At 32.1% G+C, this 23,610-nt stretch overlaps 2 protein-coding genes and 1 long non-coding RNA gene across 4 annotated transcripts in view; 1 reads left to right on the plus strand and 2 right to left on the minus strand.

Annotated features, from left to right (window-relative positions):
* Positions 1–658: 658 nt before the first annotated feature.
* LOC148313064 (uncharacterized) lies at positions 659–4,841 on the plus strand. The gene is made up of 3 exons (XR_015838402.1): positions 659–735; positions 1,114–1,251; positions 2,722–4,841. It is a non-coding gene; the product is annotated as an uncharacterized LOC148313064 (long non-coding RNA).
* LOC148313065 (uncharacterized) lies at positions 1,860–6,875 on the minus strand. Its single transcript, XM_088268860.1, has 3 exons — positions 6,336–6,875; positions 4,851–4,955; positions 1,860–2,173 (listed from the first exon to the last, which is right to left on the minus strand). The coding sequence occupies exons 1-3, from the start codon at positions 6,492–6,494 to the stop codon at positions 2,060–2,062; spliced, it is 378 nt and encodes a 125-aa protein (XP_088124986.1). The 5' UTR covers positions 6,495–6,875; the 3' UTR covers positions 1,860–2,059.
* Positions 6,876–11,325: 4,450 nt separating this feature from the next.
* Positions 11,326–23,610, minus strand: part of LOC148313066 (uncharacterized) — a 138,018-nt gene continuing 125,733 nt past the window's right edge. Inside the window, exons 5-7 of one of the 2 annotated variants that reach the window (XM_088268879.1) lie at positions 14,944–15,084; positions 12,203–12,220; positions 11,326–11,745 (exon numbers count right to left, since the gene is read on the minus strand). In XM_088268879.1, coding sequence (XP_088125005.1) covers positions 11,560–11,745; positions 12,203–12,220; positions 14,944–15,084 — 345 coding nt within the window. In that variant the 3' untranslated portion in view covers positions 11,326–11,559. The remainder of the gene's footprint in view (positions 11,746–12,202; positions 12,221–14,943; positions 15,085–23,610) is intronic. The other variant, XM_088268886.1, reaches the window with a different exon arrangement.

A 23,610-nucleotide genomic window follows, 5' to 3' on the forward strand; every position in this document is an offset into this window, starting at 1 on the left:
AGTTCAAAAAATCATAAAAATATATTTTTAAGATATATATTCTAAAAAACAACAACAAAATACATTTATTTTAAAATCGGACGTGGAAAGACGTGTTACCTCTTCGGCGGTTGGCCAGCGAATGAGTTCTGTATTTGCAAATAACCCCTTAATACTCAACATGTCATTCCATAAATATTATATCTCTGTTCCTGGCTATTCCAGAAAAATATTGAAAAATATTTTTAACGTGAATAAATTTAAATAAATCTTAAAAAGTAATAATCCAAAATTTTCCAAAGCAGATAATCCCCTTTTTCATTAAAAATATTTTTCAGTAAAGCTATGATGTAGAAATTATATTTTTGGTTTGGCATTTTACCATTATGGCATTTGTAATTTCACCATAAATAAAAGTAAAAGAATTTTTTTATGTTTGTTTTAATTGGGATTAAAGGAAACAAAAATAGTACGTTTACTGCCATCTTTGGTCAGAATAACAAAGTATACCGTACAAAGCCGAGCGTAATTACTTTGACAGTTCGAATTCGTAAACAAAGATGGCAGGATACAAAAATAATTATTTTAGATTTCAATCAAACCAAATAACCTTGAAACAACTTTCGCTACATGAGTGTAAGGACACATTACACATACAAAAGTTATTCGAATTAAAAAGAGAATGTACCGGCACGGCTAACGCCATCATTCTGCTTATCTAGTTCTCCACAACATATTTAAATAGAAATGAGTCAAGTAGGTGTTAAATTATAACTGTATGTGTGCAATGATTCAACTAAACTTCTTTTTACTAATTATATATTAGATTATAAAGTTCTTATATCATCATTTATCCAATAATGTATAGTACTTTTAAATTATAATCATTAATATAGTACTTTTTATGTATGCCGAATTAAACTCATTGCTCATAAAAAATGATAAAAAGTAAATACTTGATAACACAATGCAAGCACGTGATGTAAAAAGCAACTGATAAGATAAAACTAGATCAAAAATATTATAATCAGGAAAATTCAAATTCATTTCAATTTCGAACAGGGGTAGCTAAACTTTTTAATACTGCGGGCGACCAGTTAAACATTCTTTTACTCAGACACAAATTCGGTTTAGATGTGGAGGGTCTTCTTGCTTTCAAAGGTGAAAAGATTGGAGACAATTCCGGATATTATGGCAAATGAGATGAATGAGCTGAAGAACATCAGGAAAAAGCGCTCCAGGACTATTTTCTAAAGGTGGAACTCTATTGGGGTCAGTGTGTGCGTCGGAGAGGTGAATGCATTGAAGACAAGTAACTTCTAAATAAAGGACATTTTGTTTTATGATATTAGTCTTCGTCTTATGTGGCATTGGTATATACGTCAGGCTAAGTATATATTCTTCTAATCCTTATACGCACCAAATGGTTTGTAGGGCACTGCATACTATCGACGCAGTGTTATCTTGATTGTTAATTGCACAAAGGCAAGGTGACAAGCCTTGGGCTTAGGTACCTGTTCAGGGTGATATTAAATAAATACAACCTATATGTATTTTACCCCCCTGGTAATCGAACCCGGGACCTCCAGCACAGTAGCCAGATGCGCTAACCACCACTACACTACGGAGGCGGACATTCACATAATTTTATCTCAATGCTATTATCAGCTTCACACTTAAGCGCCAGTTTAGAGTGATATACTCAATATAGTAGAAGAAATACGCATTTCTTGTGTAATAGCAGACAGGAATCGAACCCAGGGCCTCGTGCCTAGTTGACAAATTTACTAACCACTATACCATGGGTTTAATTCTTATTCACATTATGCAGCATTTAACTGTCAGTAATAATTCAACTGGGTGAGAAATAAAAGGCTCCATTGCTTCATTTGCATTCATTTGCTGGTAGTTTAAAAAAAACGTAAATTATTTATTTCAAAACAATAAAAAAATTGATGTTGTACATAAATATAACATAACTTAAAATTGATCAGAATGACTAACAAGAAACATGCCCGTTGGTCGGCTAAATATAATGTTTATCGAGTCTAGCTCGTTTTTATAAATTGGCATGGCTATATTATTGACCAAGAAGAGAACCAGCCAGCAGCGGTTGTAGAGAGCCATTCTTCATCATCTTCTCTACATCAGTACCGCCGCCAATGAATACTCCATCAATGAATACCCTGGGCACCTGGAAATAAAAATACAAATACATTGTAATAAATATTTTTATAAAATAAATTCTAATAATAATAGCTCCCAACTTGCAATCGAGTAATATGTACTGTCTTCAGCATGTGGGGCTATCTATGTGGCTGAATATGCCAATTTCGGACTTGATAATTCGAGCGCACACTGCGCACTCCGTGTCCTCGTCAGTTCTGTTGTGCCGGTAGCCGCATGTAGAGAGAGACCTTGTGCACAATGTTTACGGAGCTTCTCCCACTGTCTCTAGCCCACGACTCCCGGTCACCATCAATCCCCCCGACCTCAATGTGGCATTCAATTGATCCTTGTAACTCCTGTACTGCCCTCCTAGGTTTCGTCTTCCTTCGAGAAGCTCACCAAACAAAATAGCTATGGGCAAGCGCGAATCAACCATACGAATGACATACCCCGCCCATCCAAAAATAAATTCTAATAAATATACGATTGAAAAATTTGCAGCTAAGCTAAGTTATGACTGCACGATTGAAATACTTTCTTTTATATTTTTTAAATAATATATTTCAACTGCAGGGTAGTAAGGCGCACTGAAAAACATACACGAGACCTCTGCAACCAATATGACATAATCTTACTTCAGGAAACATGGCCTTCCTACAGATATGATTTTTCAGCAGGAATTTATCGTTACCGGCGTTGGGTCATACTTAGATTTTTGGATGTAATAAAACAATTTGTACACCTGCTAAGTGATTAAACATTCCTATGATTTTTGTCGATTGCCTTTGAGAACATTCATGTAATCGACGGTGAATCTTATTGTAAAATTATAGTTCAATCAATGTTAAAATTGACACTGTCAGCTATTTTCAAAGCTATTTTCATATTTTATAGTATTTGCAAAGAGAAAATTGGTTGTCATATATTCAAATTAAGTAATGAATAAATAACTAATATATAACTGCATCGCATGTTTGCAAAACATCCATGAAATAAATACATATATTTATACAATAGTGCTAGGTAAATATATTTTTGATTACGTTATTTGTCATTTGTTCTTTTAATTTCATTCATAATATCATAATTTAATGCAGCTACAGCAATTCACCTGAGAACTGTAAACAGAGCCTTTAGGGGTTTGAAAAAAATATTTATAAGTATCGAAATGGAATCGGGTCACAGAATAGTTAACATATGTTATGTGGATATCACCAAATCAATAAAAGAATAAATAAGCCATTTATTTCTATGTATACATGTATGCACTACTAATTAACTATGTATACAAATGCTATCAATAAAAAGGAGTACAAAATGGTATGCAAGTCAAGTGACATTTATTTTGTCATGTACACAAGATTATTGCTTATCTGCATACATCAAATTATATATCAGATAACCAAAGCAGTACAGACGCTCGCCATTTTGTTTAACTAACCAAAATAAAATATTATTCCTTGCGAATGTAACATCAGAATAGTAACCAAAGCGTCTATAACTTTGAGATATTCTAAACGATTTGTTGAATTATTCATTTCACTCGCAAGCCCACAAACCAAAACTTTTCTAACAATGAAGAAAGTATTAAAAAATTCAACATTATGGTAACATAATTTTAATAAAGGCAGACAATTCTGCAAATATTTAACATTAACTGTTGCTAAAATTCTGAACCCTATCCGCATCTAATGCCACATGGGACACTGCACCGAATCGACGCAATGCTAAGATGATCGATGATTATATGAGGGAAAGGTGATTAGTCCTGCTCTGCAGATTTTTGGATCAAGGAGAGGAATACACTTAATAGGATACTGACAACGTAAGTGGATCTCAGGTTGAAGGATATTACTGCTACATAGAAATGAAAATGGAGGAATAATAGAGAAAAAGGAAAACATTAGCAATGACTATGGGAGTTGGGTTAAGTCGGAATCCAGAACTATCATAAATCATATATAAATCAATTGTAAGTATTGTGATTTTTATTGTCACCTGATTGTGGTGTACAAAAAGTTATTAACACACTGTTTGCGGGAAACGCTTGAAAGTGTATTTTATATACTGTTAGTAAGCATTGTATTTGCTTATTTTTGGTAGAGTGCGAGACGTTGAAATACATTGTACAGACAAGAATTGGGTTTGCAGTTACTTGTGATTAGAATACTGAGGGTCGGGCGGCAGACTGTCCGAGTATATTTAGGGTCAGAGTGATGAAAAATCTGCCTGACAACAATGTGTTAACATAAATAACTAGCCATTCAAACATCATGAATCAAAATAATCAAGAAAATACTACTTAATAATTGACAGTATTCATTTTCAAAAGTTTAATTGCCCCCCACTGTAAAATTGCTTTTGCAGTTGGGGCGATTGTCCACTTATCCGGAATTTGATCTTCCGGCAGTCCGGTTTTGAAAAATGAAAGCAACTACGACAGTTTAGCGTGATTGAATTTACGCGCAACGTGTTCACGCACCGATCAAGAGCACCGATCCGAAGAAATATGGATAAAAGTACAAGCCAATCCAAGCCAATCATCATTTTAAAACACTAACTGGACGGTAAATTCCGTGTAATTCCGGGTAGTGGACAAGCGCCCTTGGGATAGTTTGGCATTCAGAAGGCAAAAAAATACATTTAAGTCAAATATGTTGTGCCAAAATGATCGCAAAAAAGTTATAAGTAGTGATCATTACCGATCTTGCTCCGGTCACATCTTTCAGGAAGTCTTGGATATCAGATCCATTTTCCGCTTCATCAAGCTCGTAAACAGTATACTTTTGGTCCAGTTTGTCAAAAACCTTTAAAGAAAAAACAAATAATCATAAATAATGTTCAGAAAACGTTACAGATCTCAATTACTATTATTCTTCTTCATAGGATTGTTAAATGCGGAGCTTCATAGTCATCTTGGGTGTCAGACAATGGGACACCTTCATTTACCAGGTCTTGGGTCAAGCTGGAGAAGTGTTTGAAGAGGACTCTTGTAAGATATAGTTCTCTTAGATTCTCTTTTGTTAAGACTTTTTTGTTGTTTTTTCTGATAATATCCCCGAGTAGGGAAGTCTCTTTTTTAGGCATGTTGTGGAAAATCGATTACTGTTAGTTTCGAAAGGATGTGCATCATTCAATCCTAGGTCCGTAAAATCCGCCTCTAGCACAACATTTCAAACACATATACTACTACTACTACTACTACCATCACGCCGTTTCCCCGCAGGGGTAGGCAGAGAGGATGGAACGCCACACTCTTCTGTCCTGACATACACTCCTCGCCTCCTTCACATCCATACATCTAGTCATACATGCCCTCCGATTACGCAGACTTTTGACACCGCCAGATTTTAGGTTCTGATTGATCTGATCGTGCCAAGTCTTTTTCGGTCGTCCACGTTCTGTTTTCCCTCTCACATTCGCCACATATATTTTCTTAGTCATTCTCTCGCTATCCATTCGCTCCACATGTCCATACCACCGCAAAGAGCTCTTTCTAATCTTTTCAATTATTCCTCGTTCAGCCTTACATTCCTTTCTTATATTGTCGTTTTTAATTCTGTCATACAATGATTTTCCACACATTCGTCTGAGGGAGCGTATTTCAACAGCATTCACTCTGCTTTCATCCTTCCTTTGCCAGTTCCACATATAACTTAGTATTAATCATTATTATACTAAATAATGTAATCGCCAACTGTTTTTTTTTTATTATTTTTAGATGAGATGTATTTCCTTTTCTTGAATGCATGAGTAATTTAAAACATTTTCAAAATAAAATTTGGATTTCAAAACTGTTGGTACTTTAACTTTTTTATGTCCAAAAATATCACTTTCACTTAGTATTAATCATTGTTTTACTTAATAATGAAATCAACAACTGTTTTTTTTATTTATTTATAGATGAGATGTATTTCCTTTTCTTGAATGCATGAGTAATTTAAAACATTTTCAAAATAAAGTTTGGATTTTAAAACTGTGGGTACTCCCAGGATTGTGAAGTGGCTGACAACAATATGTTATAAATGTAACAATAATTTCGAATCATGAAGAGGTACTTAGAGAGGTTAAAATTCATGTAGATCGAATTGAGCAACTAATCAATGAGGTTAGATCATTGAACCGGCAACATATTAAAAACAAACAAAAATCAATAAATAACAAAAAAAATGGCTTGATTAACTTACACCTTTGGCCAGTTTGCAGTACGGACAATGAGTCTTCGAAAATATGACGACTCTGTCGCTTTTTATCATCCGTTGAACTTCGATTAGGGACGCCATCAGTACAGCCGCTCTCTTCGCTCTCTTTTCTGATCTGTCAGATTCAGAATGGCGGGCACCCATAACGGCGAGACTGGCAAACCGCGGCCTGTAGAGTTTTCCGACTTTAGCCGAAGATAGCCGATCTTTGACGAAGCCATAAATTATAGATATAGCTACGTAGGCGGTGTTGCTTGCAAAAAAGTATGGCGAGATCAGCAAGAACTGCGTAAAAGTTGACAGATAATTGAATTTATGTAATGTTTAGGGAATAAACTTGAAAAATTGGAGATTTCTTGACAAAAAAAGAGGTCATTTCATTTTTCTTTCTATTTAAAAACAATGCAAACTACAGTATATTTTCAAATTATATGGATTAAAATAATTAGAAAACACAATAATTCGAATCCGTATCTCAATATTTATGAACCGATAGTAGATTTTTCGAAATGTGAGCAACATTCTCATCCAAGTCCATAGTATCGTATAGTCTTATAGGCAACTAACCTTTTAAGTCTTAGAAAATATTATTATGTCCAGCTAATCATATAATTTCTCATATTAGTATTTTATTTTATTTATTTATTTTATTAATTTTTTTTGTTTAGTGTAATGGTCAGCACGCTCGGCTACCGTTCTGGAGGTCCCGGGTTCGATTCCCAAGGGGGGTAAAATAAATATAAGAAATTTTTTCACTGTAATATTTACTCAATATTACCATGGACTGGTACCTGAAGCGGAGGGCTGATCACCTTTCCTTCATGTGTAAAACGATCATGATAACACTGCGTTTATAAGACACCATGCACCATTTGGGTGCGGATAAGGGTTTTAATAATAATTTTTTTTTGACATCTATATTATATCAAATATTATAACATCTATAATTTCTCATTTGCATTTATTGCAAACTCATATTATTTATTTCTTTGATTTCAAGTTTTAAAGTATTACAAAAGTTCGGAGTCCCAGGATAGTCTTCTTTGAAAAAAAATTATTTCTCACTTAGTATTGTAGGTAAAAGATAAAAGTTATAAATAAAATAAATCTTTTAATTCACTAACTAACTAACTAACTAACCATCACGCTGCTTCCCCGCAGGGGTAGGCAGAGAGAATCTAACGCCACACCAATCTGTCTTTGCAAACATTCTTCGCCTCTTCTACATTCATGCATCTCCTCATACATGCCCGACGATTATTACGACTCCTGACCCGGCCGCTTTCAAGTATTTGACATACCTGATTGTGCCAAGTTTTCCTCGGTCTTCCTCTGCTTCGTTTTCCAACTACATTCGCCTCATAAATTTGTTTAACCGTTATTTGTATGAATATTTAATATTTTCCACTTAATTATTAAATATAATTACAAGTCACTATCGTCATTAATTATTTTTACTAGCCATTTCCATCTTCTTTCCTCCAATTGGTAATAATACATCTATATTTGTATTATTACCAATTGTATGATAATACATCTGTATTTGCATTAGCGTCATTGAAACGGTATGCTTTATAATGGTATGATACGTTTTTTTGTTTTCAGGTTTTTTGTTGCTGTTTTTTTTAAACTTAGCACAATAAAATAGGGATCAATGTACGATAAAAGCAGAATAATTCATTGAATTTTGGTTTGGAAACCATATTTAAATTTGATTAATGGCAACAACAATACACCACATTAGAGAGATTGCGATTGTGACCTTTAACTTATGGATAACAGAAAATATTTTATTTTATCGAAAAAAAATTTAAGAATAAAAAATATAAGAATAATTGAAGACTTTCCTGGATGCTCGTAAACAAAAATAAATGTCAAAAAATAAATTTGTGTAGAATATTTTTTTTAAATACCTACATATTTTAAATACACTTTTTTGGAATAGAAATGGATTTTTTTTTGTATTTTTAAGCTCCTCACCTTTCAAAAACTCTTTTATTTTCACAACCATTTACATGTTTATTTCGAAGATTTTTTTTCTTATCTATACGCACGCAGATAACTTTGAAATAAATAACTTTGAAAATTCTACATATACATACCTACGAGTAATATAATGGTAAAAGAAAACATAAAATATTTATTTTTAAGGCTATTTATTATCTTGATAATGCAATTTTACAGCATTTATTAGTAATACAGATTCAGTAACTTGTAAATAAAATAGTTATATACTCTTTATTCTAAATTATAAATTAACAGTTGAAACAGGAATACATTTATTTTCTTCATAATTCATAATAATATATTTATTTTTTTAAATAAGTAATAAACAAATTAATGCTTTTAACAGACCTTTTATAGGTTCATATGTCCGCCTCCGTAGTGTAATGGTCAGAACGCTCGGCTACCGTTCTGGAGGTCCCGGGTTCTCGATTCCCAAGGGGGGTAAAATAAATATAAGTGATTTTTTCACTGTCCTATTTATTCAATATTACCCTGGACTGGTACCTGAAGCGGAGGGCTGATCACCTTTCCTTCATGTGTAAACCATCAAGATGATACTGCGTTTATATGACGCAGTGCCCTATGCACCATTGGGGCGCGGATAAGGGTTTTATTATTTTATTATTATTATGCATAAAAGGTTTTAAGAACAGTACGATAGTATTATGAAGAGACACATTTTTATTCTAACAGATGGTAAAATTAAAATATACATAGATTATTCCCATGTTTTTATTTAAAATTACTAAAAAATTACCTTACCGATAAATTGGCAAAACATAATGTCAATATCAGGTTTACCTGTAATTACGAAGGTTTCAAAAGGCAAATATTTCTGTATTATATTATATTATAAAAGAAAAGAAAACATAATAGATGACAATCTCCTTAACCTGTTATGACGACATTTTAAAAAACATGGAATAAGTGGTTTCCTATTTTTCGTCCCGTTATCAAAAACCACTAGACTGATAGGATTATTGGTCTAATTTCCCATTTAATATTTTTTTAATTAGAAAATCAATAAACACCAATAAAAATAATTAAATTGTTGCATTAGGTATTAGTATTTTCAAATAAAACTTCGTCAAGAACATCCATAGTTGAAATGCGTAAGTTTTTTCAAAAGCAGAAACCTTTACGTAAATAAATTAAATGTTTTTAATTGTGCCATAATTACAACTTTCCGAAATTCGAGTAGTGTGCTTGTCAATCATGGGTAGAATGGTTAATGTTACAGTGAGTAAAATGATCTAAGGATTCTAAGGACATTAACAAAAAGTTGCCACATAATACATATATTTCAACAAAATAATCAAGTATTCAAATCAATGTTATTTTTTTTATTTAAAACAAATTTAATGCTGGTCACATTTTCCATTACTGACTACCATAAGGAAATTCCATTCGTATTTAACGAACACTGGTTTAGATAGCCCTCATAAAAATTATACCTACTTTATTCCTTATGAAAGATATTTTGGCACCTATGAATTTAATAAGGGAAAATTGGTCTAAATGATCACTATATGTATATATATATATATATATATATATATATATATATATATATATATATATATATATATATATATATATATATATATATATATATATATATATATATATATATATATATATATATATATATATATATATATATATATATATATATATATATATATATATATATATATATATATATATATATATATATATATATATATATATATATATATATATATAATACTTTACATTTTGAAAACATTAATCATAAAAAATATCTCAAACAGTAAGTAAAACAAATAACTTCAAATTTTAATTATTCTAAGAGGTTTATTTTAAATTCATTAACTTGAACATTAATTTTTAGAGGCTTGTCTGCAGGTGAGATAGTAAGGATAGGGAAGGAAAATGTGAAAAATACTTCACAAACACCCAGACCAATTGAAAATTAATATTTCCATGCACAGTTCTGGGATTTACAATTCATTTACATTTCGAGGACATTTTCAACAAAAATAGGCTTATAATAAATATTATACAAACACCTTTTTAGTGTGGATAATATAGGTTTGACTGTTGGAGTTAAATTTCATCCTTTTTGATTAATTTATCACATATGTTTTGAATGAACAATTCAAAACATATGTCCCGTGATTTCTCAGAACTGATGCTGTATATTTCTGCGTAATATACGGAAAATGATGTATCTTTTATATGTCAGGGCCCCATTTTAACTAAAATACCTACATATTAAGGTCACTCTATTATTTGAGTATTTAGTGCCTAAATAAAAATTTAGTTTTATCATATTTTCCATATGTTTCAATACTCTACTTATAAAACTATATAGTTTTTTTTTGGTAAGAGGTTTTCACCTCCAAATAATTGAAAATAAGAATGGGTTTATAATAATTGAAAATAAGAATGGAAATAAACTTTTTAATCACATTTAAAAATTAATGAAAATATATTCATTTCAACATTTATTGGGGTACATATTACGTAAGTATATCTTGATATATGTTATTTTACAGGTTTTCCTTAATTTCCGCAAGAGGAAGAGTGCGGAATATACTGTCACATCGATATTTACAGGAATTCTGTGATCTCTACTAGATAAACAGAAGTAAAACAATACTTACTGTTTTACAGAAATTATTTTGGAGGTTTCCTATTCGTCATCTCTACAAGGTAAAGATTAGAGGTTATTATATTATATTGACACCCTTCCATGACCTCTGGAAGGTAAAATTCATGATTTTACAATGCTTATATATTACACCATAATTTTTTTTTACATTTTTCTTCTAAAATCTCAACAAAGTAGTGGATGTTTGTACTATCATATTAAAATTTAATGTTTTTCTGACCATTCCAAAGTAAAATTTTAAAATTTTACAGATGCTTTATATTAATATAACATAATATTCTTCACGTCTTTTTATGTTTTTCTCATGAAATCTCTACAAGGTAGGGAAGATAATGAATTTATGTACTAACATCATATTAACATTTCAGGGTTATTCTGACCTTTCCCAAGTAAAAATTCATAATTTCACGGAGCCTAAATATTAAAACATAATTTTCTTGACATTTTACGTGTTTTTCTTCTGAATCTCTACAAGGTAGGGAAGATAATGTCATATCGACGTTTACATCTCTTTTCATCCAAAGTGATGTCTACAAGAAAGCCATTTTATCGGCATTTACAGCTTTTAACTATCATGTCCTTGTAGTTATGGAGAGCGACCTTTCCAGGGGAGAGATTGATTAGTAGAGTGAATGAATCCATTTCGTCAGGAGTGCAGCATGGCTTTGGAATTTGACGATACACCATCCTGGCTACTGACTGCAACACGGCGTGATTACTGACATTGTTTGCCTGGAATTGACAAAAGGTTCATTAAAGATTGTTTAATTCACAATATTTGTTAGTTCAACTCTACGAACTCATTGCTTGTGTTTATTTTTAAAGATTAGTTTAAATTTAACGAAAATACTAAACGGAATTCACATAACTGTGTCACTCGTTAAGGGAGCAACTTTTTCACATTTTTTTGCTCGCTATGCGAATTACTCGTTACGAGAGGTTTCACTGTAGTTCAATAAAATTTAATTTTAAATCAAATTAAAAAAAAAATTTATAACAAAATAGGGTTTTAAAATTGATCAATCGCCAATATGATTTCTGACTCAAATATTTATTCGATATAAACCAGTTTTCTTCGAAAACTTAACACGAATTCTTCGTAAAAACTGGAAAGTTTGGTCTGAAATAAAGCTTTCAGATTTGAACCCAGCATAAAAGTATTAGTATAAAATTGTAATAAAGTGCTTACACATTTTTCCTCCGTATCCTGGATGGGGAGAGCGGGATAATAAGAAAATGTAAGAAGATTAACAGAAATATAAAAGAAAAACCGTGCTTAAGTACCTACTTTATAAGGAAAAAAACTTTAAAACAATATTTTTGTTTGTCCAAATACTTGTTCACAAATGTGGATTATCTCCAATTATAGGAGTTATTTTTCATTTGAAATTATAATTCAGGATTCGCACCTCACACACTTATATAAGAGTTTCTGCTTAGTAAAAAGCTTCTTTACATCTCACCAATAGATGTCTCTAGTAAAGTTCTAGTGATTTAAGAACACGGTTTCTAAATTGGTTCGTATATATAGAACTTCCAAGAATTTGAGTAGTGTGGTTGTCAATAATAATGGGTAGAATTGGTGAATGTTCCACGTGTGTAAAGTGATCACTTAAACTAGCCTATGACGGTCGTTAGCCCTGTAAATGCCCTGATTCCATATTTTTCTTCTTTATTGAGATTTCAAAAAATAATTCAAAATATATTATCAATACGCGCCTGCACATTAAAAAATATTGGCAATATTTTAAAATCTGTCGACTTGTTCCTTGTGCGTGATTTTAAATAAAGCAAATATTATAATTTTAAATTGCGTTAATGTATCAATATGCGACTGAACATTAAAAAATATTGGTATTTTTTTAATATCTTTTACATTGTTCCTTGTACGTGGTTTAAAATAAAGCATATTATTTTTTAACATCTCATCAAAGATGAAGAAGAATATGGAAGTCTGGGCATTTACGGGGCTGACGACCGTCATAGGCTGGTTTAAGTGATCACTTTACACACGTGTAACATTCACCAATTCTACCCATTATTGACAACCACACTACTCAAATTCTTGGAAGTTCTATATATATGAACCAATTTAGAAACCTTGTTCTTGAATAACTAGAACTTCACTAGAGACATCTATTAGTGAGATGTAAAGAAGCTTTTTACTAAGCAGAAACTCTTATATTAGTATGTGAGGTCCGAATCCTGGATTATAACCACACACATGAGAAACGCCAGAAAATACCATTTTCATTTGAATTATGAATGTTACACGTGTGTAAAGTGATCACTTAAACCAGCCCATGACGGTCGTCAGCCCCGTAAATTCCTAGACTTCCATATTCTTCTTCATCTTTGATGAGATGTTAAAAAATTATATGAAAATAACTCCTGTAATTGGAGATAATCCAGATTTTGTGAACAAGGATTTGGACACACTCAAAATGTTTTAAATAAAGCAAATATTACAATGGTAAATTGCGTAAATGTATCAATATGAGACTGAACATTTAAAAATATTGGCAATATAGTTGAACCTGAAAACTTGTTCCCTCGTATGTGGTCTGGTACGAGGGTGAGTGAACGAATTGTGTATGTACGATCGTGAAAATGGTTTTGATTAAACTCCCGTAATAGCCCGAAACTCGCACAGGATAACGTCTGGCCAGTCAAATAAACCAAAGGTTTTATGTTATTTACGAACTCTTGTTTGCGAATCTATGTTTGTTTCAAATTTATGGGAAAATTTTATCAACTATGTCGCTCTGTGGCCGGGCACGAAATATGAAAACGAGCTAAGGGGACATGTTTATCTTGCTCGCAGCTTCAGCTAGGAGGGCGGGCTTGTCGTTTGCATGATTCCTCTTTCGATGGATACTTTGTTTAGATAAAGCCGTTTATTTACACTGCCAAAAAGGTTGTCTTTTTATACGAATATGAATACGATCGTTTTAAGATATGTACTGCTGTACACTAAATAAAGAGGGGTAAGTGATATCGATTCGGAACTTTTCAAATCGATGTGAAGAAATTTCAGAGACAGAGAAATTAAATTAGTCGTGAAATTATATATATGTATCGTAGTCATACAGGAGAAAGTGACCAAGTGTTGTTTTTACAAAAATACTAGCTTAATATTGCCCTGAAAAATCCCAAAGCGATTTTAATCTTGGAAGTACAATATATTGACTCGTTAAAATTGACCTACTGCGTCGTTGTTTATTTTCTTGCCAAGCAAAAGAGACTTAAATGGCCCTTCCTGAACATTTTACGTTTTGTTAGTTGGTCTCTTTCTCCTGTACGACTACGATATATATAATTAATAATTAATATTATTAATATATATATATATATATATATATATATATATATATATATATATATATATATATATATATATATATATATATATATATATATATATATATATATATATATATATATATATATATATATAAATATATAGTAAAATGTGCAGTAGGTCGCTCGGATTACTGGATGTTTTGAGAAAAACGAGAAAAAAAGTTCAGTTAATGAAAATGCTCTTTATTAAACATTCTTGTTTAGGTAATAAATGAATAATTTAATTTTCTTTTGAACCAAATCACGCATTTATCTCAAACCATCAGCACAATCTCAAACCAAAGTTTGCAATGACAGAGTAGTGTGGCGTTCTATTCTCTCTGCCTACCCCTGCAGAGAAGCGGTGATGACAACATTTCAAATTATGCACCCAACGTGTCATAACTAACTTACCATCACACAATTTCTATGTGTTTCCTACTTTTTCCTTCAAATTATTGAAGAAGGAATCAATGTGGAATATTAGTCCGTCATAATTTAATTGATACTAGAAAGAGGTCTAGGCTGTAAACCTGACTAAAGAAATTAATGCAGTAAAATGAAAAAATAATGTAAAAATAAAATTACCGTTAAAAACTCATGTGAACAGGATCCCTCGCAGAAGGTCATTTCTATGGAGTTAGGTGCAATCACATCCCATCCGATGTCAGAAAAGATCACCTCCAGTTTGGACATTTTGCATCCGACCACCTTATCTTCTTTTTTTACCTGAAAAGTTTTCAGTAGTATATATATGTGCATTAAAAATGGTACATTGGTAGTGCACAAACTCTGACTCTTCAATCAGAGTTTGTGAGTTCGAAACCAGTCTTCCACAATTTGATACCTATTTTTAAAAATGAGCCGCTCAGGCTCACAAAAATAGTATGAAATTGAAATATTTTTGCTAATGGTAAAAACACAAATATTTCTCTTTTTTATAAAAAATAATTTAAGTAAAAAAAAAATTGGATACACGTAAAAAATGTCAAAATAATGGTAAAATTAAATATTTTAATCAACAACATTTTGAGTTTGTCCATATACATACTTGTTCACAAATATGGATAATCACCAATCAGGTGATAACGTCAAATTAAGAAATAATAAGCAGTAATATCATTTATATTATATTATTTTTATATCCGAGGTACATTGTTTTTAAGGGTCGGATTAAAAAGTGAAGTAAAAAACTCGTTTAGGGATGATTGTTTTTCTAAGATATTTCACCGTTTTATCCTTTCATCTTGGTCTCTTTTTTTCTAACCCGCCCTGAAAAATTCCGCCACGAAAAATTCTGAACCGAAAATCGAGAAAAATTGAGAAGTATGATTTTGAATGATGTTTTTATATTTTTTAAAAGATATTTAATAGTTATTTTTATCTTATCATCATCATATTTATGTTATATTATTATTACTAACCAAAAAATTAAAATATGACCTCAGTAAATGTGCCTTAGTTTTCGAGATATTTCCACTTTTATGAATTTTCCGAAAATCTACCTCTTGGATCAGTTTCTTGAGTGCCACTTCTTCAAATTTTCATATCTTAGGATCCTAATTTGTGTTTCACTATAAAAGTTTAATTACAAAAAAAAATGTTTTGTACATATGTATGTACCAATTTTGTTTGTGCAATATTTCGTCCATGCCTTTCGGAGTCTGTTTTCGGACCTGGACCAATAAATGGTACAGCGCCACTCACGCGACCTGTCGACAAATTTGCATGCCCGCTGATAGTGCTATTGAAATACTGAATCATCTCATCCTCCCCGTCCCGTGGGGAAATTCAATTAACCTCAGAAATCAGTTTACAGAGCGAGGACAATATAGGGTTATCTCTCCAGTCCTCTGACAGGGAAATTGTATTATCTGAACCATTCTGACATGAGCAGATTGCATTTCGGAAGGTGGAGATAGGGGTTGCATTGTGTTAGTGAAGCCATTATTGTTTGGTCGTGGTTAAAAGTACACGTGTATATGCTAGGCATGGAACACATAAATCTGCAGTCAAAATATATATATGTATGTTGTCCGCCTCCGTAGTGTAATGGTCAGCACGCTCGGCTACCGTTCTGGAGGACCCGGGTTCGATTCCCAGGGGGGGTGAGAATAAATATGAGTGATTTTTTCACTGTAATATTTATTCAATATTACCCTGGACTGGTACTTGAAGCGGAGGGCTGATCACATTTCCTTCATGTGTAAACGATCAAGATAACACTGCGTTTATATGACGCAGTGCCCTATGCACCATTGGGGTGCGGATAAGGGTTTTATTATTATTATTATATATATATATATATATATATATATATATATATATATATATATATATATATATATATATATATATATATATATATATATATATATATATATATATATATATATATATATATATATATATATATATATATATATATATATATATATATATATATATATATATATATATATATATATATATATATATATATATATATATATATATATATATATATATATATATATATATATATATATATATATATATATATATATATATATATATATATATATATATATAAATATATATATATATATATATATATATATATATATATATATATATATATATATTTATATATATATATATATATATATATATATTTATATACACCGCTCCGTAGTGGTTTGCACTTTTAGCTTCAATGCTGGAGGATCCCGGTTCGATTCCAGCGGGAGTACGCTAAGTACTAGTCCAAGGATTGATCGTAAAATTTACGAACAACTTAATTCAGAATAAGTCAGAAATGGAATATTAATGTCTGTCCAGATAGATTATATTAGGTTAGACTTTTTAGATTTTTTTTGCATTTAAAATAATTCCAAAAAGGGAATATCCAAGAACTGGTATATTTCTCATGAATAACTCAATAAATATGAATAATAAAAAGTGGGATGAAATGTGTTATTAATACAAGCACATGTAAATTATCAACCCTTTGTCGATATCGGTCTTTGTTTCCTGGGTAATCCCATGTTGACATTTTTATTCCGACGGTTCGACCTCCATTCCAGCAGTGGTGTCGTGTTTTTCTTCCCTTTTCCATAGACCCTTGTGTCACTCGGAAACGAGTGAAGGCCTTATAAAAAGACACCCACACATGTGTATCGTTATTCATCCCCAATTACGCAAAAAAACTTTGATAACTTTACGAAATTCAGAACTATACTATGATTTTTTACATCTCAATAAATATGAGGAGGGCATTTACGGGGCTTACGACCGTCATAAGATCACTTTACACACGTATAACAATCGCCAATTCTACCCATGATTGACAACCACACTACTCAAATTCTTTTCTCAAGTTCTATTATTTTATAAAGTTTACTAGAATTTTTCACTAGAAAGATCGATTGGTGAGATGAAGAAGGTTTTTTTTTTAGCAGAAACTCTTATACTTGTATGTGAGGTCCGAATCCTGGATTTTATTATTTCGGTTTCTAATTTGACCAGAAAATTTATTAACATTATTGTTTGGACAAACTCAAAATGTTGTTAGTTTATTATCAAATGAATAATCATATTAATTATTGATTTGGCATTTATTTTGTGGAAAGACATGTTCATTATTACAAATTAAACGCTTGTATTGGACCACTAATTGTATTGTATTTCACACGACTAGTTTCGAAAACTACAGATGTTTTCATCGACAGTTGATCATAAAAACATACGAGCTAAAATTCATTCTGGTATTGGTAAACTAATTAATTTTTGCTTTCCTAAAATTTCTCTTTATTATTGTCTATGTTTCCACTAAACCAAGTCCCACCCCCTTAATCTTAATCCACCCCTCTAGTTTCCCCCACCCACCTCTTCCAATACCTGAACGATTTTTCTTCATCTTCTTCTTCAAACCCTCATCCGCACCCGATAGTATATAGAGCACTACATCATATAAACGCATGTTATCTTGAAAGGTGATCAGCCCTCCGCTTCAGGAACCTACCAGTCCAGGGTAGTTTTGAATACTAGAGTGTTAAAATAACTTATATTTATTTAACCCCCCCCCCCCACTGGGAATCGAACCTGAGACCTATAGTACGGTAGCCGAGCGGACTGACCATAACACTATGCAGGAGGACTTTTTGTTCGTTAGTTTTTGTAATCACCTGTCGATGAAAACATCTGTAGTTTTCGAAACAAGTCGTGTGAAATAAAACTCAATTAATGGTGTAATACAAAGTTTTCTTCTAAACTAAAATTATTTTTAAAGTACGTTATAATTCTGTATAATACATTTATCTAAGTAAATCGATCCGTAAATCCAACAGCCAACAAAAGCATGACTGGATTTATATATAAACCAGTTTGGTGCTGTAAACATAGTGGCATGTATTATTATTTCCTTTTCATCGCGGTTTTATGAATCATTTTCAAATAAATAATGCTGAATAAAATATGAAAAGAGCTGCACTAACAAAATAAATGTGAAAAAGTAAACACTCCTCAAAAAGTAAACAAAAACGTCACGTTTTGCTCCAGATATTCTGATCTACAGGGTGTGAGAAAGAAAAAATGCATAATGCAAGAAGAATCCTTTTACTAGTAAATAAAAATGTATTATACATTGTATATCAACTTCCGACGTACACGTATCGTTTTTATACAAAAGAAAATGGAGGTATTATTTATTCAGTATTTCCCTGGACTGGTACCTGAATGGAAGCTTGATCACCTTTCTTTCATGCCTTAAGGATCAAGATAACACTGCGTTTATATAATGCAATGCCCTATGCACCATTGGGTGCGGATGAGGGTTAAAAAATTTAATGCAATTGTTTTTTACGCGTATAATAAATGCAATATACACTTGGGTCTGTTTTTATGCGGAGCTTTTTTATGCGATTTTGAATGTAATGGAACCCATCCCTTACGTTTATATGTAGTTATAGTCTTTTAATGGGAATATGCATTCCCATTCATTTTTGGGAATATGCATTCCCATTCATTTTCAATATATATGCATTCCCATTCATTCAATGGGAATATGCATTCCCATTCATTTTTTATGCAAAAAATCTCAAATTTCGACTAGTGCAGGTTACAACCGTTAAAGTGTGATTGTATCACTTGCACAAAGTAAAGCCCAAATCTCACATCGTACTCAAGAGATGCTTTATTGGAAAAAAAAACAGAAAAAGCACTTATAATTTGGATTGATGATTTATCTTAAAAACGATTTCGTATAAGTATGTGGATATTTAATTAAGGGAAAAACTCTTCTGTTTTTGTTTTTAAATTTTCAAAAACTTTTTTTATGCGATTTTTGGTTCATTCTATCATTTTGATTAAAGTTATGCGGTTTTTTAAAAAATGGAATCAATTTTTATATGTAGTTCAAGTATTTTTTATGCGTCTCCTTGTGGGACGTATCTATAATATAAAAAAGACCCAAGTGTATTTTATAAAGAAATGTGAAAAATATCGATATTTCAATGAACAAGTATAGTATATTGTATATTAAAAGCATTGATAACTTTGTGGTATGATAATAAAACACTCTCCTTATCATCCATTGTTCACTTTGTATAATACCACATTTGAAATAAATGTTTATTAGTTGTCCGATACAAACGTTTAATTTTTAATAATCAATTTCTCATTCCAAGTATAGTTGCTTCTTCAATGTGTGAGAAATGCGATTTTATGCGGGAGAAATTGAATAAATCCTTAAAGCGTTCTGAAAATAGAAACGCTACATAAAACTGTTCACTTTCAAACATTGGTGGTTATCCTTCGGCTAAACACGCTACCGTAGCTGTCGACTAATCGAATCACCCCGACCACACAGCTAACCACTTCATGCGGTCTACTGGTCACTTCAAGGATCTTTAAGGATCACTTTCCTATGTGCGGCTAAACTAAGCGACAGACGCTCCCATGATACTCATTTTTAGATTGTGACAACTCTACATTGATGAAAAATAATATAGAAGTAATATTCTCCACCATAGTGTAGTGGTAAGCTAGTAACCATGCTGGAGGTCCCAATTTCGATTCCCAAGAGGGTCAAATAAATATTTTATTAGAGATTTATCAGTCTAATATTTATTTCACATAGCCCTGGATCGGTGCCTAAAACAGAATGCTGATCACCTTTCCTTCGTGTATTTAACTATCAATATAACACTGCTTTCATATGATGCAGTGTCCTATGCACCATTGGGTGCGGATAACAGTTAGAAGAATATTCTCAATATTAATAATGTTTAAAGCATTTACTTTGTTGTAAGTCATTATTTCATAATTTATTTTTACATTTAAATTTAGTAATATTAGTACACTGACCAAGATTTCTCCACCGTTTCTTTGCTTGTATATTTTGGTGGAACGTCACATAATTTTTATATTATAATAAACAAACATAAGATGCCTTAACAATCATAACTTCTCTAAATGTGCCAATCACCTTATAGATTCAAATCACGGAAGTTAAAATTCCTTTATTTAGTAACCAAATAAAATTTCCTTATAGTCTATTATTTGATTCAACATCGATTAACCAAGATTCGTCAATATCCTATTTAAACCCGGCCCACTCTTTTCAACCTTTAGAAATCCTACGTACTTTGACTAACATCCCTAGTGCATGTCAGACCTCGGCTCTTAGTGTATGTTGTTCTGCAATCCTTAGTGCATGTTGGTCCTCGGGTCGACCAAAATCGCATGTGATCAACATTTTATATAGTTATAAGTGTGTAAATAGTACCATGCTAGCGACGTGTAGTATTGTTAGCTTGCTGTTGGAGTGATTGTCCTGATGAAGAGACGCGTACGTCTTGAAACCGGTAGACCAAAATCTCGGTTAGTGATTTTATACTAATTTGACTAACATTTTTGTAAAAAAAATAAAAAAGTTAAATTGAGTTAATTCATTAATACGTGTGAGTGTGGTGACTGACCGGAGCCATTTCGTCGTAACGTAACACGTTACGATGCGAGCATTCGTATAGTCAGTACAGCGAGCCAAGTGCTCCATCCATAGTTTCGGATGCTCGGTGATGCTCGCCGCGAGCGATGTTACGACGTTACGTTACGACGAAATGCTCCCGTCAGTCACCACCCTTAGCGTTCGCCGCTCGTCGTTGACGCTACTAGCAAAGTAAACCTTTACTATACCACCGGTTTATTTACCAAACTCAATTATCGGAAAAGAAATGTAATAGGTTTCTGTTTTTATTTTAGAAAACTTTTGAGTACCGTGTTTCGCGAACATTATTTTACCTTTGGGTCGAACAACCGATATACGGTTTGCGAGTCTTATTTATTCGTACACAACTCAAAAGGGAGGACAGCATTTTTTTACCATTTTTTTTCGTAAGTTTCTTACAGTTTGGAAAGAAGATTCACAACTTTAGAAGTAAGTTTTCTATATTTCCCAATTTCGTTCAAACATGAAGCGTCTTATTTCATAATTTCAAACATGAAACTAATTTTCTGTTGATTCGTGAACTTCATTTTACCTTTCGAACTTAAAATAACCGGTAATTTAAATTCTTGATTTAGTATTGTACATACTATATACTTATCTGGGAATTAAAAATTTTTAAGTAGTGTAGTTGTTAATCATGGGTAGAATGGTGAATTTTGCACGTATCTTAAGTAATCACTTAACCAGCCTATGACAAGTCACAATACCCAGACTTACATATTCATCTTCATCTATTTTGCCGTGTCGGGTTGTGGTCCCGTGGTCAGTGTCGCGGACTCTCGCGTCAGAGTTTCTCGGTTCGAACCCATTCTACCACAATTTGATACCTATTTCTAATAATCAGCCGCTTAGGCTCATAGAAAAAGCATGAAATTGAAATATTTGTGTAAATAATAAAAACACAAATATTGAAATTTTTAAATAAAAGATATCAAAAATAATTCCTAGGTGGAGACAATCCAGATTTGTGAACAAGTATTTAGACACAATCAAAACGTTTTTTTATCTAATAGTAATTTTTTTAAGTATTGTGGTTGTTAAATCATGGTAGAATGGTAAATGTTGCACGTGTGTAAAGTGATCAATTAACCAACCGATAACAGGTCATAAGCCTTGTAAATATCTAGACTTCCATATTCATCTTCATCTATGTTGAGATGTCAAAAAAATGTACTTATACATTCGTCTACTCCTACACATTTTCCTTTCAGCCAAAGAAGTTATATAGAGTAAAACCTCGATATAATGGACTAATTACGAGAGGGGTGTCCGTCAAAGCCGAAAGATCGTTTTCTAGTTTTTTTTTACTTTTAAATGGATTTTTGTCAGTAGTTTTTGTCCGACATTCGTTAAATAGAAGTCCGTTATATTAAGGTTTTACTATATTATAAAAACATTCACATTAACATATAGTACCATATCTGAAGTACATACAACATTAATACTCTCTTTGTAGCACTACCTCTCGGTATTTATTTTTAAGCTGACGGAAAAGAAGAATGGATCGGTTAAACAGGAAAAAGCATAAAGTATGCACCCTTAGAGAAGAGCTTTCCCTTGCATACGATAAGCCAACCAGCTCTCGGGGGAACGTAACAACGTAAGCGTTTTACGGCTTAGCTAGACTTACGGGGTCACTTCGTGAGGGGTTTTGTTCACTTTAATACTACAAATGGATCTGGGTTACACAAAAAGCACCATGAAAGGTCGTTTGTAACTGCGCTGCTTTATTTTATTAAAAGGATTCTATCCGGTCAAAATGAGAACTTTAAATTTTAAACACAGAGCTTTTACGTTTCTCGACTCCGTTTACGAACAGTTCATAGTTGTTTTGTGATCCAAAACACACATTATCCTGTATCCAGTGGCGTGTACAGAGAATTAATTAGTGTAGGCAGGAGAAGTAGGTAGTAAGATAAGCTGGTACTACATACTAAGGTAGGTAGTAGAGTTGAGTAGTAAGGTAAGTTTGGTACTACTTAGTAAGGTAGGGTAGGTGCTGGTTACGTTTTTATATGTCACGCGGGTAAGTTAGGATAGGCACTGCTTTTCTGCCTACATAGAATGCACGCCCCTGCCTGTATCACATATATTTCAAAAGATGTAAAAGACTTTGATTATTTATTGTGTAAATGAAATGTTTATAAATTTTATTATAAATTACTTTAGCCAAAGTTTACGTTAAATAAAACACAAAGCAGACCTTTCGAAAATGGTTTGGGATAAGCGAAATCCGCTTCGAGTTGTTTATCGATTTTCGCCGAATT

Source organism: Brachycentrus maculatus, unplaced genomic scaffold (assembly GCF_059751285.1).
Source record: "Brachycentrus maculatus isolate JH-2025_06_01 unplaced genomic scaffold, ASM5975128v1 h1tg000024l, whole genome shotgun sequence".
Lineage (NCBI taxonomy): Eukaryota > Metazoa > Arthropoda > Insecta > Trichoptera > Brachycentridae > Brachycentrus > Brachycentrus maculatus.

What these genes read in the sequence shown, in the direction of transcription:
- LOC148313065 (XM_088268860.1), bottom strand. Translation starts at nt 6,494, where the DNA reads ATGGGTGCCCGCCATTCTGAATCTGACAGATCAGAAAAGAGAGCGAAG. An exon ending in ACTGCAAACTGGCCAAAGGT is followed by an intron (nt 4,956 to 6,335) that starts GTAAGTTAATCA and finishes TTTTCTTTAAAG; the next exon opens with GTTTTTGACAAACTGGACCA. An exon ending in ATGTGACCGGAGCAAGATCG is followed by an intron (nt 2,174 to 4,850) that starts GTAATGATCACT and finishes TTTTATTTCCAG; the next exon opens with GTGCCCAGGGTATTCATTGA.